The following is a 23,939-nucleotide window of genomic DNA, read 5'->3' as shown; positions in this document are numbered from 1 at the left end:
CCAGCAAGGAGTTCACACAGAAAGCACATGCCCAGCTAATGGGAGAAAGCAATTGCACCCAAGCGACCGAGTTCAGCTTAACAGGGTTCACAGACAACCCAGTGACTCAGGTCACCCTCTTTCTGATGTTTCTGTTCACCTATCTTGTCACCATCCTGGGGAACCTGGGGATGATCTTGTTAATCAGGGGCAGCCCTCAGCTCCACTCCCCCATGTATTATTTCTTGGGTAACCTGGCTTTTGTAGACTTCTCTTCTTCCACCGTCATCACCCCCAAGATGTTGGTTGACTTCATATCAGAGAAAAAGGGCATTACTTATGCTGGGTGTGTGGCTCAGGTGTTCATTTTTGATCTTTTGGGGGTCACCGAATGCGTCCTGCTGGCGGTGATGGCCTATGACCGTTACGTGGCCGTTTGCCATCCCCTGGTGTATCCCCTTGTTATGTCCCCAAAACACTGTTTCCAGCTGGTGACTGGGTCATATCTTGTGGGGTTGACAAATGGCATGGGAGAGACTATCGGCATGTCCAGTTTATCCTTCTGTGGCTCCACCATCATCGACCTGTTCTTCTGTGACATTTCTGCTCTGATATCACTCGCAACCTCCGACACCACCCTCAGCCACGTTATCCTAAGAACTTCAGCATCTTTATTCGGTGTGTCCAGCATCCTGGTTGTCCTGGTCTCCTATGTGGCCATCATCTCTGCCATCCTGAGCATCAGTTCAGCTGAGGGCAAACGCAAAGCCTTCTCCACCTGCACCTCCCACCTCACCACCGTGAGCATCTTCTACGGGGCATCGCTTTTTATGTACTTAAAGCCCAGCTCAGACAGCTCAAGAGAAGAAGATGAATGGGCTGTGGTGTTCTACACTGTGGTGACTCCCATGCTGAACCCCTTCATCTACAGCCTGAGGAATAAGGAGGTGAAGGAGGCTCTGAGGAGACTCATAAAAATAAAATGATCTTGAATGTTGTAAGTTTATGGCCAGATAGAATGGAGATGTGGGTGATATTCTCCGTTTTTGATTAATTATCTCAGATTGATAACATTTTTTGGGTCTTCTGCACTTCGACTTAGCAGCTGCAGTGGCTGATTCAATATCTTCAGCTGGTTTAGGATACCAATAATTTCACTCAGTTCTTCAAACGTTGATAATTATATTTAGTAGTTAATTTAACCTAATGAAGACACAGGTAGAGAACTACAAGCATGCACTAGTCCTCATGTAAAATTTTGCTCTCTACCATTTATTCAGTCCTATGTATCAGGCCAAATTAAACCAGAAGAATATGGCAAAAATTTCTGTAATTGTTTGGACTCAAATTGCGAGCTGTGTCATGTGTTGCTCTCCCTTTTGCTTAGCAAATCAGAATAAACAGGGGGTGAATTCTACTATTCCACTAAAAAAATTCGATTTCCAGGCAGCTTTTTAAAAATCCTTAAGGGCCATAATAACTAGCCTCAGGATGCCAACACCTTTAGCAAGAAAAATAGATATGACAGCAAATAACTAGTATGCTACACAGGAAATTTTTTTCTTTTTCATACTCAAACGCCATTAAATGATTAACAGCACTATACATGTAATTTAACTTTAGGCAACTAAAAATTTAAGTTAAATACAGTATTCGGGTGACCTCTATTGTGAATGAAGGCACTTTGAAAGCATTTTAAGATGCAGCAGTAATTAATCCTCCCCCCAGGGCAGATACTACCAAGGAACCCCCATCCACTGCTCTACACCCTTGCTTTCCGTCTCCCTGTTGACAGCAATAAAAGCCATGATCTCCCTGGTACCCTGACCAGAACAGATCATAGGAGCTATGGTGTTACTCAGCAGCCTTCTCCGTCAGACCCCATATTTTGCAGCCCATGGCACCCTGGACCGATGCCGTTGCCTGCTCTGATGTCTCTCCTGCTGCCTTCCTGCAGAGAGAGCTGCCGTGTGGTGCACAAACGTTGCATACATGAAAAAAGAAAAAAATACTTCAATTTGTGTATTACCTCGGTCCCTACAGACCACAGCCTCTGTCAGGACTATGGAAAAATCTGGAGTGTTGGCTTAGCCTACTTAGTGTTATCCTAGAGACATGTAATAACTTGGGTTGGAGGGAGAAGCTGCACAGTTGGATTAAATCAAGTTAGGATCAAAGTGGTTCACTGATTTATTAATGACTCACAACTAACAGGCACCCAGGGTCAATCAGCTGAATCCTTCTTTGTTCCCAAAGCTTCCTGATAATTCCCTGGTTATTATTTAATCCAGCCAATGGTTGGCTGCCTGGCTAGCACGGTCAGCCTAGGGCAAACGTCCTCCCAGGCTGTTTGCGCTCCCATCCTTTCTTATCGGCTGGGCTGCCGTCGGGGCCGCCCTGCCCAGGAGGGGCTGTGCTGGCCCCCCCGCCACAGGGATCCTGGGAGGTCTCCAGTACGGCCAACCACCCCAACCAGGGCCAACTCAGACCCTGTTGTCCCTCTGAGCCCTGGGGACCACCAAGGGCAGAGGTTTGACATCATCCCTGACCCCTATTTCGGTGTTTGACTGCACTTAGAGTGGGTTTTTTCCTCCCTTTTTTTTTCTAACTGGAATTTCCCATGTTGCAAATTCACAATAGGAAGTCCCAGATTTACCCTCATCTGCAATATGAAGCACATGGAGAACTTGCTGCTGGCATCAAGTCAAAAAGAATATGTTGTTATTAATTCCTTCATGTATCTTTCTTTGTCCCTGAAATGGGTTTCAAAACTGCACTTAGCCGTAGCTATTTCACATTACATGCAGGCTACCCATTTCATGACGATGAGACCCTGGACACAGCATCATTTCACACGTCTCCAGATGTGTTCAGCAGGACCCACTGAACTGGGACCTCTGCCTGTAACTCCTGCTGTTGTCCCACACTTCTGCTCCTCTGTGACTGTCACCCTCAGAATGTTGTTTAATTTAGGTGCAGGGAAGACCGCCACCTTTTTCTTTAAATAAAAGACTCAAGATTATTTTTAATGTTTTATTTACAGTCCCAGAGCATCTCTTCTTGCTGCAGTGACTTACGGCCGTTATTGGGCAATATGTAAAATGCAACACTATTCAATGACTTTGTGTCCAGCTGGTCTTGCCTTCACCGTCATCTGGTGTTTAAAGGGGAACACAAAACCTTAGTGTCTTAAAAATACGAGTTTGTGGCTACAGCCCTATTGCTCTGCTTGTTGTGGCTTCCTGCCGGAGCTGCCACGCTCAAAACCGAAAGCGGTTTGCTCGTTGTGCAAGCAGGGCTTGCTGTGTTTGGGGAAACCAGCGCCCAGCTGTGTCTAACGGCCCTCGCCGACTTCTGTGGGGTCAGCGTCTGACCGTGAGTGGTGGGGAACACCCCGCGTGGCTCCAGAGGAGAGGTGCGGAGGGGAGAAGGAGCATCCCGCATTGGAACGCCCTTTCCTGGTGGGTCATGGTGAACGGGCAACGACGTGGCTGGCGTCTTGCATCTCGTTTTGCATTCATGCTGATTAGCTGCCAATTTTTTTGGAGCTCCTCTCCTCTGAAAGGGCTGGAGCTGCTACAGCCACATCTCCAGAAAGGTGTTTTAGCTTGTCTCTCTGTCACGTTAAAAGCTGCAGGACTCCAGATGCAAATGAGTTTCCAGCTGGAGTTCGTTTTACTTAAGAAAGCAGAAATAAGGCAATCAAAACAGTGTTTTAACACCGTAGTTATGTCATGGTTTAACCCTCAGTGTTTGCGGTCTTGTGTCTGAAATTGTCTTTTGGCTCTCCCTCAGAAAGCACATGCCGCACCTCAGAGTTTCGCTGGACCCAGCTAGGCTTGCGCTTTTGGGTAGAGCTGCCTTAATTCTAGTTAAATCTGTTTCAGACAGAGAGCTGAGCAAATATTGCTATCGCAGGGGTAGAAGCCACCTCCCCTTGTTTAGATACTTAGTGATTAGAGTTGGGAATCACCTCAGATGTCTTTAGGGGAACGACTTATCTCCCTAACTTTAAATAAACACCATGTCGCCTCTACATGTGGACTGGGTACGTGGGGCCCTTTATGACCAAGGAAGATTTGGTCAAGTCCACCAGTGGGGTCTGGTGTGGCTCACTGCAAGGCAGACACCGACATTTTGTCAGCTGAAGCGATCGATCAACTCTGCTGATTGTACTGGCCAGAGTCGCGTTAGCTATAATGAGGCTTAGCTCACAAATAGGTAACGACAGACACTCAGGTCTGGGTCTTATTATGAGCTGAATCTAAAAGAGGGTGAAATGAATCCCACTCTGGAAGTCTCTTCTAGCTGGTGGGTAAAAAGGGCACAGAAACAGAGAAATGTATTTTTTTTTCCTTTGATTAAAAAGAAGTTGAAGACTTTGGCTTACAAACGTGTAACTCCTGCACTGGGGTGGTGACTCCTCTCCATCACATGCCATCCAGATATATGGGAAGAACCAGGAACCTGGAGCACAACCCTTTTCTCTCCAGGCTACCTGGAAACCAAGCTACCTTCAGGTTCCCTTAGTATAGAAATGAAAGGGAGAGTCTTGGTTTGGCCGTACTCCCTTTAAAATCGATGGCCAAGGTATGTCTTGTTTTCAAAAGAGAAATGGGAGGTATAATGACTCATTTTAGACACAGTTACTGCCCTGGAGCAGAAAACCCTCCTGAGGTCCTAGTGGAAGTAGCAAGGAGACCCTATCCAAACACCGGTGAGTTCCTCTCTGTGTCTGCCTTCACCACCATACATGGCTCAGAAAGGCATTTTGAACCCAAGAAAGAGAAATTAGCATTTTCTATAATTCTTGAGAAAGAGGGAAAATGAAAAGGGGAAGGTTGGGCTGAGCAAGGAGGACAGAGAGACAGATGGGGCAGGACTAATCTCAGCTGGCTTCAGACACCTGCAGTGTCAGCACGTGCATCTAAGGCAGACACCCCAGAGAAAGGGATGCTTCTGTGTGCGATGGCATGGATGTCTGAGATGGGCCGGATGATGTTTTACACTACACAAACTAGCAGCGGTATTGAGAACGGCTGGTTTGGATGTTGTTAGATGTCATTTATGTTTGAGATGTCTAGACTCAGTTACATAAATGCCACCCATGGCAAAGAAGGAAATTAATAAGGACGAGGAGATGGCCATCCAATGTGTGAGATGTCAGCAATGGGAAACAGCAGTTGCCTCCTTCCCCCTGCCCAACATGCACGCAGATGACTGCAGTTGCATCTTCTGAGCCCATTTAAAGGTGTTAAAGCAATTTAGCATAACCCTGTCTGCAATCAACCGCTCTTTTCTACAAGGAACAAGTCACACTATTGGTTTCCTTTCACAAGCACGGAACGTCCATCCTGGGGATATTTTAATTTTGAAGCACACAATGCAAAATGGCTTTTCAAAAGGAGCTTTTTTGTCCAAAATGGGCAGATGGGAATCACATAAACTTCAACAAGGGGAAACGCTGAGTCCTGGCCGTGGGGAGGAATCGCCCCAGGACAGACTGGAGAGCAGCTTGGCAGAGAAGGACATGGAAGTTGTGGTGGCCACCACGTTGAAAATGAGCCATCAAGATGTCCTTGCAGCAAAGACGCCCACCAGCACTTGGAAAAGAGCATTGGCAGCGGGTCAAGGGACTTTCTGCAATGAACCTCTGACTTGCAGCCTGAGGAATGGGGAAGTAAAAGCTGCTTCAAGAAGGGTGGTGGGAGAAGAGGAATCATCCTGAAGAAACAGTCATCTCACTGGTGCTAGGAAATGGACAGCAAGGCCGATGGAAAGGGGGAAGTGAGAAGGGAAGAAATAGTAATACTCATTTCTCAAACAGGCCATACACATATTTTAAGGTAATCTCTAGTGGATAACAGGAGAAGCAGTCATCTCTTTTTTATTTTTTTTTTTTTTAAACCATGAATAAGAACAGAGGAAGAAAAAATATACCAGGTAAAATTCTAGTGATACTGAACACCAGGTGTGTGACTGGTAGATGGGTAGCAGGAAAAAAAAAAAAAGAAGAAAAAAACCCCAACTGATTGAAATTCACACCCCTAACTGCAAATGTCTAGGAGAGCTACCTGAGTTCACTGTCTGGACACATGCTTGGGTGATGCATCCTACCCTTGGAACCAGGCTTTGAGAGAGCTGCATCCATGCAAATGCTGCTTATAGGACCTGCTCTGAGACTCTACCTCCTGGGAAGCAATGGTGTAAAAACATATTCAAGCGTAATGGAAAGAGACAAGTTATCTTGGAAAAAGAAAATGACAACACAATGGCGAATTGATGTCTGCATTTTGATCCACTTTTTCTTTAATGTTCTTTAATCCACTTTTTCCACATCTGCTCTGTGGAAATATGTAGTACAAAAGCAAATTAATCTAACCACTCATTACAAATATAAAGCAATAATTTCCTTAAATTAATCCATTACTTAGAGTTAGCATTTTCTTTTTTCTCCCATGTTCCTGGAGAAGAAAGAAAATCTTTCAAATCCAAGTCTTCAGCAAAAATGCATTGCCTTGTGTCCCACTCCTCATTACAATGTTGTGTACACAAGTCGAATTGCTCAGGCTCTGCAGGCATAATGTCTGATGTGCTTTGGGGATTCCATCCCTAAAACCTCAGAGAGAAATCTCAGTGTTTATCCCAGGCTCTTCGGGGAAGACGCACTCCGTTTTCAGGTGCCCCAGAGACCCTTTGGTAATTTGTCCTGTGGGCATGGGTTAAAACTTAAATCTTCCAGCCATGTTAGAGGACGTGATAGGGAAACCTTCCTGGTTTTGGAAAGACCAGTGGAGCTTGTGTTTTTCTTTCACCGCAAAGACCAGTGAGTACCTTTCTGACAATGACTCGAGATGCTATTAACCAGAGAGAGGGTGAAATTCTAAGAGGTTTTGAAGCAATTTTTGCTGGATGGGGAAAGGCTTCCTTAACAAGTGTGTGTCCATCCCCTGGAGAAGCAGGAACAGCCCCATGAAGAAATACTGAAGTTATTAAGGTCCTTCTTGAACGAAAAAATGCATACTCCAGTAGGTCTGAATCTTAATTCCTAACTCAAATTTGGGATAAAAATTCCTGATATTAGCAGACCCAAAAGGTGTAAGGAAGATGACATGGAAGTATAATTCAGATTAGAAGGAGGCGGTTTTCCCTTGAAGCTAAACCTACATGAAATTGCAATCAGATATGCTGGTCTCATTTTAATTGACCCAAACATATCACTACAGAGTCAGAAAATCACTCCAGCATGGTCTGTTATCTATTTAATGCGACACTAATTAATGTGACAAATTAAGGCATGATATTATTGTATTTACTTGTCTCTAAATAAGAACATCCCCCCAACAAAGGGAAAGAAATCCTCCCAAACATGCCCACATATTGGAAAGAATTTGGATGTTTGTGAGAAGACATCATTTGCAAGATCTTTTGCAAGACTGATTCTTTCCATAACGGGCCAGCCAGACCTTTAAGACTGAAGCTTTAAGATTTTTTTTCCATATATAAACTATTGGCTATTATTTTGTCAATATAGTATTTTTCAATATATTATTTTGAATCTTCAACGTGCCCACTGGGGATAACATATTTTTCCTCCAAATAAGTGGGTGTATTCATCCAGGAAACACCGAAGCCTGCGTTAGCCTCAGGCACTACCTATTCCTGTGAGCTGGGAGAAAGCATTTAACCTCTTCCCTGTGTTTCTTTGTCTGCTCTGTGCTGGTGCCAGGAGAATGGCTGGGGGAAATCATTCAAACGTGACTGAGTTTGTCCTCTTGGGCTTCACCGATCTGCAGGAGCTGCTCTTTGTGATTTTTTTACTCATCTACATCACCACGCTGGTGGGGAACCTGGGGATGATCATCCTCATCAGGACCAACTCTCAGCTTCATGTGCCCATGTACTTCTTCCTCAGCCACCTCTCTTTCCTGGACATCTGCTATTCTTCATCCATCACGCCGAAGCTCCTGTCGGGCCTCCTTGCAGAAAGAAATACAATTTCTTTCAATGGCTGCATCACGCAGTTTTTCTTCTTTGCAGTATTTGGCACCACAGAAGCCGTCCTTCTGGCCGCCATGGCGTACGATCGCTACATGGCCATCCGTGAGCCTCTGCGCTACTTGGCTGCCATGTCCCACGGGGTCTGTGTCCAGCTGGTGGTGGGCGCCTACGCTGCCGGGAACCTGAACGCCCTTGTGCACACCAGCGCTCTCCTCCGGCTCTCTTTCTGTGGCCCAAACCTCATCAATCATTTCTACTGTGAAATCCCACCGCTCCTGCAACTCTCGTGCTCTGACACCTGGCTCAACGAGATGGCGATGGCCACGTGCATCGGCTTCATCATAACAGCCTCAGTCTTGGCCATCGTTGTCTCCTACGCCTGCATCCTGCTCAGCATCTGGAGCATCCGCTCCGCGGAGGGCAGGCACAAAGCCTTCTCCACCTGCACCTCCCACCTCCTGGCTGTTGCCCTCTTCTACGGCTCTGCGGCTTTCTTGTATTTCCGTCCCTTTTCCAGACACGCGGAAGATCGAGGGAAAACGGCCTCCATCTTCTACACCATGGTGACCCCCATGCTCAACCCTTTCATCTACAGCCTGAGGAACAAGGAGGTGAGGAGCACTCTCAGAAGAGCTACGAACAAGCTCCTCTCCTGCAGGTATTCCCACAGGTCCCGCTCTAATCAAACTGAAGCAGGTATCATCTGCCACAGTGGAATCAGCAGAAGAAATAAGGCTGACACCTGACAGAAGAAGGGCACCGTACATTCCTGCACATCTGGTGAGATGTGCATGCTCTACCTCGTGCCGAACACTGTGGAGTTTGAATTATGAATTAATTCCATGTTGGGGTCCCTTGAAAAATAAATTACCTGTAAATACAATGTCTGAAAGAAAGAAAGAATGCAGGAAAGACGGACAATCCTAAATCCACTTACATTGTCAGTGAAAATTTTGGAGTAAATTAATTTATAAGCAGCTGTAGAACATGCACAGTTGACACTTTTTACCAAAGAGGATTTATTCAATGTTACAACGATATTAAATCCTGTAGCCTGAAAGAGCTGGCTCAGAGCAGAAGGGGACAAGCTAAATAAAGACTATGTGTTGGAGAAGGACAATGTCTTTCATAATTTTGTTTTCAAATTTTCTGAGTAGCTGGCTAAGGTTTTGCTTTAGTACAATAAACTTGATTTATTATTTTTTCTGATTTGCCTGAGGCTAGTCTTTATGGGGGGATAGCACATCCCTGTGCTTCATATATATTGCATGCAGAGCACCTGTGCTGGGCATCTTGCTTTCCTGGATGGGTCTCCGCCATGGAAAGCTACCAGCCTGGAGCCACCACACTGACATGCTCCTTTGCCTAGGAGCAAGGTGGAATTTTATCCCCAGTGACAAGCAGTCACTCATCTTGGTCCAGGAACAGTCTTTCAAGACATTGTCGGAGCAGTCTTGGCTTTTCCCAGGATGTCATCTGGTGTTGGCAATACAGAAAGCCTCCGTGCTTCTGGGCATATGTTGTATTCAAACGCGCCCAACGTTTGACAGCTCTGAGACTCTCAATGTTGTCCAAAACTCCCCCACCATCTCCTCACTTCCTTGTGTCTCTCCATCCAGGCAAAGTTTATTTTCCATCTCAGCTGCAGCTTATTCATAATTTCTGCTTCCAGGTTTCAGGGGTTGAGTCACCCTGGTCCAGGAGTCATCCTATCTAATTGTAGGCTTTCACATCTGAATTAGTCACCATAGGTTCCCCTTACGGACACAGCTATGCCTTTTGGGGCTTTGATTCATCTGATCTATTTTAAACATCTACATCAGTGTGAGGTGAATTTTTCTGGAAAATGTGCATGGTTTTCTCCACTTGCTGCTTGGCAACAAAGGCTGATAGAGCTAAATGGCAAATATGGATTTGTCATGCTCAGGGCATAGTCTGAAGAGTCAATTTAAGCCTAAGGGGAAAGTTCCAGCTCACCATGCTGATGTTCTGAGTCCTTCAAACACCCCACTCAAAAGTGAGAAGGTGAAACTAGCCTTTAATCAATAATTTATAATTCAGCTGAGCATGAATGCTCAGCATCCACAGAACACTTTCTGGAAAGAATGGAAGAGTAAAATGGATGAAGATAGTGTCAGAGGTATGCTTTTGTTTTGATAGAAAGGTCGCCAATACCAGGTGTTAACTTCCTGAAGAAAGATTTATATTTTCCATGAACGGATAGAAAATAATTCCCTAGAAGATCTGACTACAGATGCTAGTACCGTTTTGTTCTTTTAAGAGCAGTAAAAGAGAAACTTTTCTCCATAAACTTGGCTGTGACTCTCAGATGCCTGGATCTAACTCTGGGTTTGTAAACAATAGAATATCCCAGATAATGTTAAATTGCAGCAGAAGAGTTTCTGAATAGTTTTCTCTTTCTCTCCAGTAGCATCTGCAATGTCCTTCCTCCTCAATCACCCCCAGACTGCTCTCGCATCTCCTAGCAGAAAGGAAGGTCATTTCTTACTCCGCGTGCCTCACACAATTTTATTTCTATGCGGTCTTTGCCACCACCGAGTGCTACCTCTTGGCTGTGATGGCATATGACCGCTACGTGGCCATCTGCAGCCCACTGCTCTATGTCATCTCCATGTCCAGCAGAGTTTGTGCTCTGCTGGTAGCTGGCTCGTACCTTACTGGGATCGTGAATGCCACTATCCGCACGGGGTTTGCACTTCGGCTCTCCTTCTGTGGTCCCAGCATCATCAACCACTTTTATTGCGAGGCCCCCCCGCTTTACGCCATCTCTTGCACGGACCACACCGTCAATGAGATTCTGATGTTCGTTGTGGTTGGCTTCAACCTCTTTGTCACCAACCTGACCATCCTCATCTCCTACACCTACATCCTGGCCACCATCTTGAGAATGCCCTCAGCCGTGGGGAAACTCAAAGCCTTCTCCACATGTGTGTCCCACCTGGCCATCGTGACCCTCTTCTATGGATCTGCTGTGTCCATGTACTCACGACCCAGCTCTAGGCACTCCCAGGACCTCGACAAAGTGGCCTCTGTGTTTTACGCCATGGTGAACCCCCATGCTGAACCCCATCATCTACAGCGTGAGGAACAAGGAGGTGAAGAATGCTCTGGGGAGAGTGATGAAGAGGAAATGTTAATCTGAAAAGTATTTTTCCCTGGTGCGCCAGAGGAATTGAGAGGTCTTCTCAGAAATGTTTGTACTTTCCATTTCTGTACAGCTATGGCATAAAAGAAGCAGTGCTCTCCTGTGAGCTACTGGGGACTAATGTATTGGGAAACCTCTGCCTTGTTCCTAAATACTGGGTCATTAACTCCTCTTGGGTTAGGCCATTCACTGACCTGTCTCAGGGATGCGTTAGCTACCTTTATTTGTGTTTACAGCCGAATATTATTTTAATTTCAAGAATTTAAACCCTCTGACCTTTTGTCGTTTGCGAATACATTACCACTGTTGTCTCGAGCAACGACAACAAATAACACCTATTGCTTTCAGCGTGACTATGACGACCAAAGCTCTCTTCATATCAAATAATGGGCACATTTCTGGTGAACACGAGTCAGGTAATTTAGTGCTTCCAGTATTAGAGATAGACACTGGGATTCATAACAACAATTCACTGCAACAGGACTCGTCAGGCCTTTTCTGCAACTTACTTTAGCTCAACAGTAGCTGTATTTTCAAATTTATTTGAGAAACTTCACCAGTGCCTGCAACTTGCTCAAGGACCAGAGAGCTGTCATCTGGCATCTCCTGTGAGTAATGGTAAAATTACCCAGTCAGGTACCTGCTCACTATCCTGGCATTTTAATCTTATTTTGGTTATATTAACTGTTTTTGCTTAGTTTTGAGCAATTGTGTGATTTCCCCTCTAAAATAAATCATGAGATACAGGGGAATGACCAAAAAACTTTAGCAACTATACTGTAGCTAAACCCATAGACCAATAGGAGAGAAAAGAGTGCTGACCAGGAACAAATATAGGGTAGAAACATTTAGAAGTGATCCCGAGCAGACCCAAGACTGGCATGGAGAAAATTCCCACTACAACCAGTGCTCCCACCAAGCACCACACCTCCTCAGCAAGGAGCTCAGGGTGCTGCTGGGTCGCTGCATCATCCCACCAAGGAAGAAGGACCTCAGCCTGCAGGTGGGAATTTAACCTCAGGGATGAGGGGCAGGTACTTTAATCAGAGAAACCTTGAGGAGCATTGCTCTCCATCCATCCAGGCCCCCACAGTTGTCCTTAATACAGTCACATACCATCACACTGACTCCAACTCATCGGCTTTTGGGGCCTGGACTAGGTCTGACAAGCAAGGCAGCTGTAGAAGTACACTTTGTCGTTAACAAGGAAGAAAGTTTCTTTCTTGTTAGCCCCTGCTGATTAGTCTCTCATGGCTTGTTAAGAAGAATGAAGTAAGTTGGCTACAAGCCCTCTGAGAAGCTTTCATGGTGATTAGGAAACTTTCTTGGTAAACCCCAGAAGGTCTTGTTAAGCTGGTGCCTCCTGGAAGGGTGGTTGGTCCCCAAGGACCACTTCTTCCTCCGGGAAGGGGAGCAGCATCACTTGTGATGGAAATAGCTGTAACCACCTGTCTGGCGAGAGCTGGGACCTCAGGCTTGCTGGAGGGCTTTCTGTGCTGGGACAAGCTTGGTCATACACGCTCATTAAAGAGACACCCTTGTCTTCATGACATGTGTGATAACATGGTTCCCTTGGTTCTTGCTAATGGGGTGATTTGTCCTCCCCTGCTTTTGACCCCCTATCAGAGGGAGACGGGGAAGGTTGTTGCATTTCTCTTCATCTTTGCACCTCCTCCAGAACACCTCACGCCTTGAATTTCTTGGCATTAATTTCCTTGGGATAGATTTGCTTGTGTCTTTTTTAATTCTTAAACTGTGAGGCAAGTTGAAGTACACTACATACATCCTCCATGTCTGACTGGTTTTCATAAACGTGATTTTCCTACCATTACGAATCTGGGACTGGACAATAAGCATGGGAATGGGTTCACCTGGCTCTCAACATCTAAAAAATTTGTTGTCTAATTATGAGATAGACAGCCAGGTCCCCTTTAAAATATGTAGGAATAAGAGGATGTTTTATCACATCCTAGGACAGATCGTTAGAACGGATGTGGTGGAACAAGAACAGGTCTGAAAGCACTGGTACCATGGACCAGCTGTCTATGGTATATGCATTTCAGAATAGTTTTCTTTGGATTAAATTTATTCTGCTCCGGGTATCTGAACACCTACTGGAGGTCAAACTGCATTAGGTGTCCCCCTCAAGCCCATTTTCAGTTTGTTTTCATCCAAAAGGAACCCAGCTCATGTGGCCTGACCCCAGCCTGCGATGCGAATGAAAATACAGTGAGAGGAGAAAGCTTGGAGATCTTCAAACTTAAACTCTTTAAACTGCACTTTGTCTGAACAAAACCTACAAAAATAGAAACACGTCTTTATTGATCACAAACGGAGACAAGGAACTCTGACTTAATCACTCAATTTTTATTTATCTAAATTTGAAGGAGATTAATCTACTTCAGACCACATAATCCCTCCTTCCAACACTCTAAATAATAACAATAATAATAATAATAAAAAGAGCTTTATTGGGTTTGGAGTTTTTTTCCTCTCAGTTGGGCTAAAACTTTATAAAGGAAAAAAAGATACTTTAATAACTAAGAAACCACTTCACCCTTTTTGCATGTTTTCCTACAAGTGGTGCTGGAAACTTTTGCTTAAGTTGCAGGAAAGGAGCAAGATGCAGTGAAATTCCCCAGGCCAGGTCTGTGTTTCATTGCCCTCATGTAGAAATCTGGTGCCATTTGCTCTGTCCTGAGGTGCCAAAGACATTGGCATGCACTTGACGTGTATGCCATGCAGCCTTCAGAAGAGTTGGGCCATTCTGGAGCGACATCTGAAAGCTCAGAGGGAGACCCAGGGGTATCTCCAGGGTGTTAACAATCTACATTCACGCAACTGAACTCAATCCCAGATGCCTCTGTTCTTCTTGACATTGGTTCTTCCAAACTGGCCCACCCTATCCACACTGGTGTGAAGGTTTCACTGGGAAAATAGTCTAGGACTATGAAAAGTATGTTTATGTGGTGCAAAACAGCATTGTGAAGAAATAACTGGGACAGCTCAGGACCAGAGGCATGTTACTTCATGACGCATGGAGCTCCCCCTGAGCTCCGGGTTTGGGTGTAAGTAAGAAATATTTAATCCAGCTAAAGCACAGGGTGAAGATGATGTACGACAATGAGGCCAGCCGCTGCTAAGGTCCCATTTTATAGTACAGATACAAATTATATACGGGGAGAGGTGGGAAGGAGAGCAGGTCTGCACAGCGGCGTGTCCTGTCCATTAGGAAGCACGTCAGGATCAGAAGAGTTTATGCTCCTCCCTTGCATCCTCCCGCACCTACTGTGAAAAGCAACAAATGAAAACACAAACAAGACAAGACTGGTACACTTCTTGCTGTATGCATCTTTGGGAATGTAAGCCCTGTTTTTCTTCTGTTAAGAAGCTGCCTGTCTCTTCACCAGTCTCTTCAGTGCCTCCCTCACCTCTTGGTTCCTCCGGCTGTAGATGAAGGGGTTCAGCGTGGGGATCATCACCGTGTAAAACACAGAAACCACCTTGTCCCTCTGAAGTTGAGGCATAAATAAAGAGGATGGAGCCATAGTAGAGGGTGGCAGTGGTGAGGTGGGCAGCACAGGTAGAGAAGGCTTTGTGCTTCCCCTCGGCTGAGCACATCTTCAGGACGGCAGCCAGGATGGAGGCATAGGACGCGAGGATGAGCGTGGAGGGGAGGATGATACTGAAGGTCAGGATGACATACAGGAGCGTCTGGTAGCTGTCTGTCACATCGCAGGAGAGCTTCACCAGGGGCAGCAGGTCACAGAAGAAGTCATCGACGACGTTGGTGTTGCAAAAGCTGAGGGCAAACGTGTGGCTGGTAATGAGGGTGGAGTTGGCAAAGCCGCTGAGGTAGGAGGCAGCCACCAGCCCCACGCACAGCTTCTTGGTCATGGCAGCAGCGTAGAGCAGTGGGCTGGAGACGGCCACGTACCGGTCATAGGCCATTGCTGCCAGCAGGTAGCACTCAGTGTAGGCCAAGCCACCAGAGACAAAGAACTGAGCAGCACACCCAGTGAAGGAGATGCTTTTGTCCTCGGAGACGCAGTTCAGCAGGATCTTGGGGGTATAGACGGAGGAATACCAGAGGCCCAGGAAGGACAAGTTCCCAATGAAGGAGTACATTGGGGTATGGAGCCGTGAGCTACGCCGTATCACCATGATGGGGGTGATGTTGCCCACAAGGGTGGTGACGTAGGCTAAGGTGAACACCATGAACAAGAGAAGCTGCAGCTTCGGGTCAGTGGTGAACCCCAGGAGGATGAAGCTCATGACCGAACTGTGGTTCCTCTCTTCCATGGACAGGGGAAAGGGACTGACCTGGAGACATGGAACATGATGGGTATTTGATATTTGCAGCGTGGGGTTTTGGGGCACCGGCTAAGCATGCATGCACGCATACACAAAAGAAAAAAGCAGAGTAAATTTTGTGTTGAGAAGGGCTGCACTGTTATGATTTTGAGTGTGCTATTTTATGTCAAATAAAGGTTTGGTGTTTTAATCACTTTGCATCACTTTGAAAGCTGCATTTGCCACGAACATACATACATACACGCTGTGCGTGGTGCTATGCATACAGGTATGCACACAAGCAGTTTCTATATATTGCATATAATGCATTAAATCCTTAATAAAATATATACAAGAAACAGGATATGAAAATATGGGTATCTATATACTTGTATGTATGTATACATGTATCTCTGTAGGTATTTGCTGACTCTGAATTCTCTGACTTTTGTGAACGTGAAATCTCAATCTCAGTGTTGCATTAAATTACTCGTACATTGAGATTCCTTGATTTGAAGTACACGTGGAGAAACTGGAGAAACACGCTGAAGACAAATGCATGTAGATTCACCATCTGGTACAAACCAACACAGTTTCATTAGATTCATTTTCATGAGTCATACCAGTAAAAACACTGTCTCATTAAGTTTTCTGTTTTGCATGAGCAAACATTGAATGGCTGGATGTTCATCCTAACAGTCATCGTTACAGATGTGTGTATCTGGGAAGACCTCTCATCTTAGGCCCATTACTGAAAGCAGCAGTCATTCAGTGTGTTCGCACACCTGAGTACAGGCACACTTGCATCTACAGAAGTTGGAATTCATCTCACCTAACATGGTCAGTCTAAAAACCAATTATTTCAGCTCTTTCAGAGCCAGTGAAAGTGACAGACTCTTCCACAGGGAGACCAGAACACGGGCGGCGTCCTGTTGTTTCCTTGCAACTCTCCCCGTGCTCCAACCGGGTTTGCGAAGACCCTCTCCAGGTGCCCCTGGTGCTGGCTGCTTCTCAGAGGTGCTGCAGTGGGCTTGATGATTTTCTCGTCTGGCTTCATATGTTGATTCTAATGTTTGGCTTGTCATCAGGTAACACAAGGGATGAGCAGAAAGATGAGGGGACAAAGAAAAGAAAAACGAATCCCCTTGAAGATTTATCTTCTTGCCTATCCATGACACCGTATCCCTTGCTGGCCCTTTTTTCCATGACACCGTATCCCTTGCTGGCCCTTTTTGCCCAGAAATACCTACTCCTGGTCTTGTCCAGCAAGCACTGACGGGATCACAACTTTACAGATCACGAGAACAAAAGCGCAATGACGGTCTCTGTGTGGCATCTCCACACGAGCTCAGCTCGCAGGGCAGAGCAAGCACCGCCCGTGGTGTGTGGCTGGGATATTTATCCATCGCCTTGTTCCGCGTTTCCTTTAAGGACCTGGCCCCTCCAGTGTGTAGTTCAGCTATTCAGTACGGCCTTTGCAGCGAACAAAAGGTTGCTGCACAGTTGTGCATCCCCCAGAGATCCCCTGACTTACTCCCTGCACCCCAGAAAGAGAATTTTCAGAGCTTTTATGGCTCTCCATGTTACGTGCTCATTATTTTCATCACTATAGCTGCAGAACAAAGATGCAATCTCAAGAACATCCAAGTTATTTGCATTTAGTTGATTATATCTTTTTACCAGTCTGAATCTGGAAGGCAACAAGAACTCTTCCTAGGAGTCTCCCCAGAGCATTCTTCACCTCCGTGTTCCTCAGGCTGTGGATCAGGGGGCTCAGCATGGGGATCACCAGGGTGTAGACAATAGACACCACTTTTTCCTGGTCCAGGGAGTAGCTTGAACTCTGCAGTCAATGGGGAGAAGCGGGAACTTTTATGCACAATTCAGATAAACTATTTAGGATGTTTATTTTGGAGCAAGACCAATTGCTTCCTAGAGTATTTGGCAACAGGGTGGAGAATGGTCAGATGAAGAAGTCTACAGCTGTAGATGACAAAATTCAGTTAAATCATGCTCAGACTCAACAGCTGGTATGCTAAATAAAAGCCCTGAGGTAGCTATAAATAATCTGGAAAAGAAAAAAAAAACCCCAACAAAACGCCACTATAACCCCATAATTAGCTTTTAATTTCTCAAAAAATGTTGTCTTCAATTTCCTTTTGATATTTCTTTCTGGAGTCCTGCAGGCTGGGACGCTCAACGAGAAATCCCACGCCAATCCAGGGGACTGGCCGTGATGACTAGCACCAGACTGTGCACCACATGCTAATGCCACTGAATGACTCATTTCACGCCTTATCATTTTTTTTTTCCCCCTTTGAGCAATTCAGTGCTCATCCAGTCTGTGTTGAAATTGTATAGATTTTGGTGGAATGAAATTAAACTTCAAGCACAGCTCATGAGCATATCCGGAGGGAGCTGTGCACTGCTGTTAACCCATGCAGACCAGCTGGTTTCCAGAGGTGAAAGATCTGCCCCAGCCAAGTGTTGAGTCCTCTTATGCATTTGTCTGGGTGTCTTCTCTCATTCCCAGGACAAATTTTTGGGAACTAGAGACCAAAAACTGCCAGGTATCTTGGGGAAAGAAGCCACACAGACTCTCAACAGTTTGGTTTTTGGGGTTTTTGTTTGTTTGTTTGTTTGTTTCAGGTTTTGATTTCTGCATTCCTTTAAATTAAAATTCATTGGAGGATTTTTGGGATTGTTGCACAGTTGAGCACAGATTGTGTTTTTATATATTTCCTGAGTTACTAAGATTTAATGAACAGCATAAGGACAGTGAGTAAAAGCAATAACACAGACACAATCTGGCAGACTTCATAATATTTCAAGCTGATGATACTTTTCCTGCTTTTGAAGCTGCCTTAGACCCCTGCCAGAAAATTCTGCTCTGGTCCCCCTAGACACAAATTCTAATGAAAAGCTGGGCACCCAGTGACATTTAGGTAAGCTGTGAATATGGGATCAGGTAGGTCTTTGGTGAATTCACTACCAGATAAAGGCAGAGTGACTTCAGAAGGGGGTCATGCTCAACCGGTCCTAAGTGCTGCCCATATCCCAGAGGGATGCAATGTTTGGAGTGGCTATACACAGCCTGCCAAGGTTTTTGACTCCAAATCTCATCAGGAAAAAATAATAATGAAGAAAAAAGCCCATCACGGAAGTTAATAGAGGACCTACTTGTCAGAAAAGTTATAATAACATTTTGAAAATAATTGGTGCCTTTCTTTATATATTCATATATTTTACTAGATGAAGGCATCCCTCTTAGTCATGGGGCCATCAACAGCAGTTGTAAAGGGATGGTGAGAGATTATCACCAGGCAGCCTTGGCTTGTCTGAGAGGGTTTATAACACTTCTGAATTCTCACTGTCAAAACAAATACACGTATGAACAGACAGTATCATTTTCGCTAATAATGGCAGGAATAAGCAGTGTCTGAAATGCAGCTGTTGAAGGTTCTGAAAGTAGCAACCTACTCAAACAAACTAATACAGAGAGACCTCCAGCTCTGTAAACTAAATCTCTTGGAGAATGCAGATAGGAAAGTTTTTTGTGATTCCATACATCAAGACCACAGTATTGTGGATAATACATGTCATGGCACTTGGACCCAGTGGACAGATTTCAGGGAAAAGAATTTTGTTAGGTAAGACTGCAGTTCTGGTATTGATTTGAGTTTCGGTGATTGCTATTGCCTTGCTCTTCTCATCAATGCTTATAGCAAAAGTTAAAAAAAAAAAAAAAAGAAAACATGAAAAAACAGTGGGGAGACATTTACTGTCTTCTTGAAGCTGGCAAAGGCAAAGATCAACATTTGGGGTGGGCTTTGGAGCAAGAGGGTGCTAACAAGGGGAGACCATGACAGCAGAAATGGTTGCAAGAAATACCTTTGCATTGGTGAAATCCAGCTTAAGTGGCACTGGGAAAGCCACTTGAGAAAGATAATAACCAGGGGTGACTGCGGAAAAAAGTTGAGATTTGCTTTTGGTGAATCATGTAGACGTTCACTTTTCATCCACTCCCTCTCCTCAGCATGGGAGCGGGGGAAGACATCTTAAATGCAGATATTCAAAGCAAATTTTTCCTGGGCTTCATTAGTGAGCCTGGAGATGAAGAAATTTATATTCCAGGTGGATTTTGCTTGTTGTCAAGCTTCTGTTCCCCATGGACTGAAATGCCTCCAAGGTCACAGAAATGAGTATAAACACCACTTGAACACTAAAAAGTACAGAGGGGCTTCGTCTGCCCTCTGGAAGGTGCAGCAACAAATCATTCTCAGTGCAGCTTTTAAGGAAAGAGTGCTAAAAAGCACTCTCAACATTTGTTTGAAGATGAATTATGGTCTTGATCATCGTCTGGAAGAGCAGCCAAGCTCATCCCAGTTGCTGAAGGAACTGCATGGACCTGCACTGAAGATCTGAGTTTTGTTGGAGAAATAGTGTCCAAGGTGAGGGCATCTTCTGTTCTGGCCAGTTCTCAGCCCTGAACCTGCTCTGAAGCCGCAGGACATGAAGGGATATCATGGGGCTAAAGTAAGCACCCCTTTCTTTTGGTCTGATAGACTTGAAGGTGGTGAGATAGAGGAAAGAAAGGACCAGAGGTGTAAGACATCTCGTTTATAGCAACGAGACTGAGAACAGCAGAAGGAATTCTACATGGGGGGAGGATTCTTCTGCTTTAAAGTTTAGATGACATAAAACAAGGAGACATATAGGTGTTTGGTCTTTTCATAGGTGCCACTGTAATGGCAAGGGATGGCCCTGATGGCCAAGGCAAGAGGGTGCTCACTACCTACAGCACCTACAGAGTATTATCTCCTCTCCCTGCCCTGCCCAGCTCCTCCTGTGTTTGCTTGTACGGTCTCGGCTCCACATCCAAGTTCATTTCCCCGTTGCCACTGTGCCACTGCGAATTTCCTTTCCTATGGGGCTGTCAAAATTGTGTATACTGAAAACTGCATGTTCGTATCAGTTTTGAAAGAAAAATGCACACTTTTGCTCTGTTTTGTTTTGCAAAATCAACAAGAAAACTAATTCTGCAATTTCTGCAAGATGAATTGTTCCATGTTGTTTTATTTAAAAAAAAAAGAATTCTTTTAAAAATGTACCTGTCATTTACTAAGGAAAAAACAAAATGCATTAATTATCTTAATTTTTTTTTTAAAAAAGGTTATTACTAAGAATGCCTGTGTTAAATTTCCCCAGGAAGGGGGAGATGAAATGCTGAATTAAGCCCAGGTGAGCAATCTCACTGTTCAGCTTCACAAGTAGGGTTTGGTTTTAGGATCCTTTCGAAGCCTCTGGATGGAGGCTTGGTTCTTGCGAGAGTGATCCAGAGTCCAGCTGACATTTTATGACCCTCTGGTAGGAAGGTGACACTGAGGAAGCCGAGGGTCCTGCTGAGCTGCCCAAATCATTGTCTGTCACTTTACCTGTCTCCCACAGGCTGCATGCGTTACAGAGAATGACACCTGTCAATCACACTGATGTGCGTCAGTTTGTTCTCTTGGGGCTGACTGCCTGCCTGGATCTTCAGGTTCCCCTTTTCTTGGCTTTCCTGGCCATGTACATGGTGACCCTCTTGGGGAACTTTGGGATAATTATATTAATCAGGACTGATCTTCACCTTCACACCCCCATGTACTACTTCCTCGGCCACTTGGCTTTTGTCGATGTCTGCTATTCCTCCGTCATCCTCCCCAAAATGCTGGTGCAGATCTTGACGGAGGAGAAAACCATCGGCTTCTTGGGGTGCGCAGCCCAGCTCTGCTGCTTCGCTATTTTTGGGGTCACCGAGTGCCTCTTGCTGGCCGTGATGGCCTATGACAGGTATGTGGCCATCTGCAAGCCCCTCCTGTACCCCGCCATCATGTGCGAAAGGACGTGCCGGTGGCTCGTCGCCGGTTCCTACTGCGTTGGCGTCTTGCACGCGGTGACGCACACCGCTTTCATCTTCGCTTTCTCCTTCTGCCGCTCCAACGTTATCAACCACTACTTCTGCGACATTGCCCCGCTCTTAGCTCTCTCCTGCTCCGACACCCACACCTACGAGGTGGTTGTCCTTGCTCTCGTCAGCCTAAACTGTCTCAGCACCATGACCATCATCTTTGTCTCCTACACTTATATCCTCCCCACCATCCTGAGGATCCGCTCTCCAGCGAGCAGGACAAAAGCCTTCTCCACCTGCGCCTCCCACCTGACGGTCGTCACCATGTTCTATGGGGCAATCTTGTTCATGTACCTGCGCCCCAGCTCCACCTATGCGTTGGATGAGAACAAGATGGCCACGCTGTTTTACACCGTCATGACCCCCACGCTGAATCCCTTGGTCTACAGCCTGAGGAACAGTGAGGTGAAGGCTGCCCTCAGAAGAGCGGTTGGGAAAAGGCAGTGAGCGAAGGAAGCTGGTGACCGGGAGAGTACTTCCTTATTGCTGTTATTTAGTGGGACTCAAAATTGCACTGAAGTCTGTATTGAGGATAATTTCTTTATAATTTATCTCCCTTAGTTATAGGGATAAGTCAGGTGACTGACACTGACTCGGATTAGACGGGTAACTTCTGCACAGCTGAAGCTGGGTGAGGTGAAGCCCAACCTCATGCAGCTTCAATGGGCAATGAGCAGTGGGCAGCTCCTCCACACAGCTCGATTCACCCTGTTCATCTCATTTCTCTGTTCGATGACTACAAAGAAAGCCTGGATTGCACTGGAGATGGGTTTCCAGGCTGCTAAGGTTCAGAGGAGCACCCAGAAGAAGAGTCAGAAACCCTTTTTCTATGGAGTGTCTCTCTGAAACCCAGTGCCTACAGGGTTGGGTGGGAATGGGATAGACCTGAAGGACTATGGGATATCATATAATCAGTTAATAACTCAATCACACAATTCCTCACTGTAGTTTCTCAAGCTATTACCTGTGGCTTGACACTCTAATAAAGGCTTTTTCACCAAAAACTTGATTCCTGCAAATGAAGTTGCCAGTTGAGTTCAAGGTGTTTGGTCCTTCCAGATGTCACAGTGAGTGTTGGTGCTATTTTTCCTGGAAACCTCTGGGCATTTTGAGCCTCACCTTTGCTGTTCCTAAAGCTGCTTCTCAGATGGTGCAAACATAAATAACTTAGTCACACATCGGGTCAATAACAACTGTTTCACCATTCATTACACGATCGATGCTGCATTTCCCAGCCCTTTAAAGCCTATTAAGAAATAGACTTTCTGTATAATACACCAAGAAGTTACAGAAAGGGGGTGGATGCTGATACCCTGAAGGTCTCTGTATTACGAAACAAATAACTTCAGGTAAAAAATACAAGTAAACAACTGTAAAGTTGGGATAAACAATGTTCTTAAGTAAATTTTCCACCCAGTTGATATTTCCTCACCCTCCCCAAGAAACAGGCACCTCTATATGTAATTCACTTTGTTGCAAGACTAGTTTCTAAAGCAAATCACATGGATCACACACCAGAAACGCCTGTCTGTCTCCTAGCAATGGAGAGCTGTATGCATTTGATGGATATCTAGGACTATTAGGTGAATCCACACAATCTGTTCAGTCTTTTGTGAGCTGCTCTACTTGTAAGACCAGTTTTATTTTTTTAAATTTAATTTAATTTAATTTTTAAATTTTGTTTTATTTTTATATTCCTCTGTTGTACATATATATAGAGAGAGAGAGATTGTGTGTGTGTGTGTATATATATATATATGTTTGACAGAGGAATATAAAAATAATTGCATTTCTCCCAAAGGAAGTTTTCCAAAACACTTCTCAACAAAAGCGCCTCAGAAGTCTCAGTGGATTAGAGACAAGAGTTCAAAAAGCAATTAAACCAGGCAGGCTGGACAGACCAAACATCTAAGTGTCCTCGCAATCTGTCATGAATTAGTGTGAAGTAAGAAGGAAGACCTCAAGCGGTAAGGAAAAGAGGACATCCAGATTTGTTTTACAGCTGAAAATTTTAAGGTGATGTATAATTTTAAGGGGGTATATCATATCTTTGCAGAATATAAAAGTCCTTGCAGGGAGCAAGAAGGAAGGAGAACAGCTTCCTCCTTCAGAGATGAGGTCTGTAAAGATGAATTTGATTGTCCTCGGTTGTATCTTTAGCAAACAAACCAAGACAAGCTATTCTTTTCATGTGAGAGCAATAAACAAGATGAGAAGAAAAATCACACAGCACACAAATTTTCTGAAGGTTATAACACCAGTTATAATTTTTTGTAATTTTAGAAGGTTATAATACCAGTTACCAGATAAAATACAAGTTATAATATGTCTTTATCTCTGCAATGCTGAGGAATCTCTTTGAGTAATTTTGTGATTCTACAGGTTTTTCTGCAGTGTTTTAAACCCCTATAGCTGTCTCAAGAAATGCTTGAGTTTGCTGACACACAGCTAAATCCCATGCACTTCTCCTACCTTGCTACATAGTTGATTTGATTTTTTCCATTATGAATATAAGCCAGGCTCACTGATGCCAGTTTTACAACAATTTAC

The 23,939-nt window shown here is 44.9% G+C and overlaps 5 protein-coding genes across 5 annotated transcripts; 4 read left to right on the top strand and 1 right to left on the bottom strand.

The window, feature by feature from the left end:
• The first annotated feature begins 38 nt into the window (after window positions 1-38).
• Window positions 39-965, top strand: LOC126047134 (olfactory receptor-like protein COR4). Its single transcript, XM_049820381.1, has one exon. The coding sequence runs from the start codon at window positions 39-41 to the stop codon at window positions 963-965; it is 927 nt and encodes a 308-aa protein (XP_049676338.1).
• A 6,747-nt stretch (window positions 966-7,712) lies between these two features.
• LOC126047129 (olfactory receptor 1052-like) lies at window positions 7,713-8,726 on the top strand. The gene has a single exon (XM_049820374.1). The coding sequence runs from the start codon at window positions 7,713-7,715 to the stop codon at window positions 8,724-8,726; it is 1,014 nt and encodes a 337-aa protein (XP_049676331.1).
• A 1,325-nt stretch (window positions 8,727-10,051) lies between these two features.
• LOC126047560 (olfactory receptor 5AU1-like) lies at window positions 10,052-11,138 on the top strand. The gene is given in 3 exon segments (XM_049821393.1): window positions 10,052-10,120; window positions 10,412-11,050; window positions 11,052-11,138. Coding segments are annotated over 3 exon segments (795 nt in total).
• Window positions 11,139-14,529: 3,391 nt separating this feature from the next.
• On the bottom strand, window positions 14,530-15,448 carry LOC126047135 (olfactory receptor 1013-like). Its single transcript, XM_049820382.1, is given in 2 exon segments — window positions 14,530-14,659; window positions 14,661-15,448. Coding segments are annotated over 2 exon segments (918 nt in total).
• A 5,458-nt stretch (window positions 15,449-20,906) lies between these two features.
• On the top strand, window positions 20,907-21,836 carry LOC126047133 (olfactory receptor 1019-like). Its single transcript, XM_049820378.1, has one exon. The coding sequence runs from the start codon at window positions 20,907-20,909 to the stop codon at window positions 21,834-21,836; it is 930 nt and encodes a 309-aa protein (XP_049676335.1).
• The last annotated feature ends 2,103 nt before the right edge of the window (window positions 21,837-23,939 follow it).

This window comes from Accipiter gentilis, chromosome 17 (assembly GCF_929443795.1).
Source record: "Accipiter gentilis chromosome 17, bAccGen1.1, whole genome shotgun sequence".
In the NCBI taxonomy this organism is placed as follows: Eukaryota; Metazoa; Chordata; class Aves; order Accipitriformes; family Accipitridae; genus Astur; species Astur gentilis.
The sequence above is the reverse complement of the archived record's forward strand: the minus strand, read 5'-3'. Positions and strand labels throughout refer to the sequence as shown.